The sequence below is a fragment of the Propithecus coquereli genome, unplaced genomic scaffold (genome assembly GCF_000956105.1).
Source record: "Propithecus coquereli isolate 6110/MARCELLA unplaced genomic scaffold, Pcoq_1.0 Scaffold6, whole genome shotgun sequence".
NCBI classification, from domain to species: domain Eukaryota; kingdom Metazoa; phylum Chordata; class Mammalia; order Primates; family Indriidae; genus Propithecus; species Propithecus coquereli.
Genome location: NW_012151951.1, coordinates 4,185,938 through 4,189,041, shown reverse-complemented (window position 1 = coordinate 4,189,041; position 3,104 = coordinate 4,185,938). Strand labels below are relative to the sequence as shown.

General features: G+C 37.8%; 1 protein-coding gene across 1 annotated transcript in view; it reads left to right on the top strand.

The window, feature by feature from the left end:
- CASP1 (caspase 1, apoptosis-related cysteine peptidase) overlaps window positions 1–3,104 on the top strand; it is a 33,108-nt gene that overhangs the window by 27,354 nt on the left and 2,650 nt on the right. Inside the window, exons 5-7 of the mRNA XM_012659118.1 lie at window positions 485–661; window positions 1,093–1,327; window positions 1,727–1,870. Of these exons, the coding sequence (XP_012514572.1) occupies window positions 485–661; window positions 1,093–1,327; window positions 1,727–1,870 (556 nt within the window). The remainder of the gene's footprint in view (window positions 1–484; window positions 662–1,092; window positions 1,328–1,726; window positions 1,871–3,104) is intronic.

The window sequence follows — 3,104 nt, the reverse complement described above, 5'->3', positions numbered from 1 at the left end:
TAATTCCTTGAGTAAATAATAATACTCATAATGATAGCAACAATGGCAGCTATTGAATGCTTAGTATGACTCAGATACTGTTCTAAGCATTTTGCACATACTGATACCTTTAATACCAAAAATAACCCATATTACAGATCAAAAAATTGAGGCATGTGATGGTGAAATATTTTGCCCAAAGTCAAACCATCAGAAATTGGAGGAGTCAGTCTTAAGATTCAGTCATTCTTGCTTCAAGGCTTATGCATCTTCCAGTGTCCTACCTGTGAAGAATAATTAAGTCAGTAGCTCAGCTGCCATCTGGGCATTTGCAAACTCCATTCCTACTCCTATTGTAGCACTCAATCCCCATCCCTGTTTTTAATGCATAGTCATGGGATTTGGTTTCTTGATAGGGCTAGGTAGGGAAAGCAGTCATAAACCCACAAGATGAATATTTAGTTGGACAGAATAAGGTTGTTCATCCAATCTGCATTTTCTACAGATTTATCCAGTGATGGAAAAGTCGATGAACCGCACACGTCTTGCTCTCATTATCTGTAACACAGAGTTTGACAATCTTCCTAGAAGGTCTGGAGCTGATGTTGATATCAGAGATATGAAGAAGCTGCTAGAAGATCTGGGGTACAGTGTGGATGTAAAAGAAAATCTCACTGCTTCGGTAAGGACTATCATACTGTAGAGACAATGGCCATGCCCTTCATAATCCTAAGTAAGGTTAGAAAGCTTGGTTGTAGCACTGGGAAATGTAATCTCTTGATAGTCTAAAATCTAATTTTCCCATTGAAGAGTACTGGAGGCTACATATTCCCCTCTTACATAAGAGTCTTTTAGCAACAGCCTGGGGTAACTTTTAATTGGGAAGTGTTCTGTTAACTCAATAATGCCACCCTCTCTGTACTAGAAATCACTGGATGGCATCCTATAGCACTTTTCTTCACCTTTTTCGGTTTAAGGCTTAAATTTTTCTTTCCACTCCATTGATTTTCATGGAATTATTTAAAATTTTCCTTATGTGTTTCTTTATTGAAATTCCAAGATGCCATGATAGTCAATGACACAGTCCAAAATCAGTGATATGGTCTCTTTCAGGACATGACTACAGAGTTGAGGGCCTTTGCTGCCCGCCCAGAGCACCGAACCTCTGACAGCACTTTCCTGGTGTTCATGTCTCATGGTATTCAGAAAGGCATCTGTGGGAAGAGATACTCTGAACAAGACCCAGATGTGTTAGGAATCAATGAAATATTTCGAATGTTGAACACCTGTAACTGTCCAAATTTGACAAATAAACCCAAGGTGATCATCATCCAGGCCTGCCGTGGTGGTGAGTGATGATGTCTATGAGACAAGAGCCATTCACATACTGACCTCATCATCTGTATGCATCCAGTATTTTTCCATTTTGTGTGTGTGTGTTTCTTAACGTCTAAAAGCACTCGCTGTCACTAGTCAGGATTGTGGCTTCTCTGAATTGTATAGATGGTTAGTAGATATTTGTTCCATGTTCAAGCTTGAAGCCTTGAGGTCTGGATGTTGTTAGAATTTATTTGAGGTTTAGGAGAGATAAGGATAATTGAAAAGATAGTTCCTGACATGTATGTGTGTATGTGCATGTGAATGAAAGAGACAAATAAATTAATACACATGACTGAACAGAGGTTTAGAGGAGAAAGTAGATCTCTTAGAAATTGCTATAATTGGAAACAAAATCTTGTCTTTCCAGAGAACCATGGGGTGGTGTGGTTAAAAGATTCAGTACGAGCCTCTGGAAACTTATCCTTACAGACTTTAGAAGATTTTGAGGATGACGCCATTAGGAAGGCCCACATAGAGAAGGATTTTATTGCTTTCTGCTCTTCGACACCAGGTAATGGGTCTCTGTACAGGATATCTCTGTGAGGGTTACCAATACAGGAACCCACATCCACTCTTTAGAGCACAGATACCTGTGATGAACTTTCCATAAGATTTTGGAAGACCGACTCAAGCCTTTCTCCCAGTTATACATTCAATTTCCTTTATCCACAGAGACCAAATTTATATATACTTTCACTGAATTATGAATTAGTGAACTCCTCTATATGGTGCAAAATATTTTCCTGGAACTGTGAGGAATAATAGAGCATTAAAAGGAAAACTATCTACATTGTTACAAAAGGTATTAGTAAAATTCAATGGAAACCAAATAGGTGGGAGGGTGGATGAGGGGATAGGTAAATTTACACTTAATGGGTGCAGTATACACTACCTTGGTGATGGGCACACTTATAACTTTGACTCAAACTGCACAAAAGCAAATCATGTAATCAAAATGTTTGTACTCCTATAATATTCTGAAACTAAAAAAAATAATATTCCAAATAAATAAATAAATAAATGAAAGGAAGACTATCTTACACCGAAGTGAATTAGAATCTGACTTTGCATAGAAAAGGTCTGCAATGCTGGGATCACTCAGCAGGCCAATTTGCAAAAAAAAAAAAGTCAAGTATTTATAGGAGGATAGTGAGGACAGGGGGCACAGAAAGAGAAAGGCAGGTCAGGCATACTGGAGCCCTGAATTAATGTGGGTTTTAACTAGATATGTGAAGTGTATGAAGCAGAATACATCTCAGTGATTTTAAATGTAAACCTTGGAGTAAGAATCTTGCTATTATATCTTCACCCTACCTTTTAGTACTTTGTAAACTAGTTCCAGGTATTTAGTCTCTCTGGGCTTTTTTTGAATTCTTCACAAATACATATAAATATAAATATCATTGTTCTAAAGATTGAATGAGATAATGTAGGGAAACATTGAGCACAACTGAGTAAAGCACACATGAAATGAATGCTATTATTAAAAATGTTTATATTTTGTAACTTAACTCAGTTACTTTCCTTACCAAAGTTTAAACGAAAGTCATTCGAATCCTTTCATTCACTAGGTTTTGCAAATTCCTGAGGACTCACATTCTCTTGGTCATCCCTGGCCCAGAGGCCCTGCCTCTGCTACAGTAGTTTGCATTACAGATTTTCTGTACTGAGATCCCTGCTCAGGAGAGAGCCTGGTTCTACATTGTGTTGCCTATGTCCCGATTTTTTCCAATGATCAAAACAGT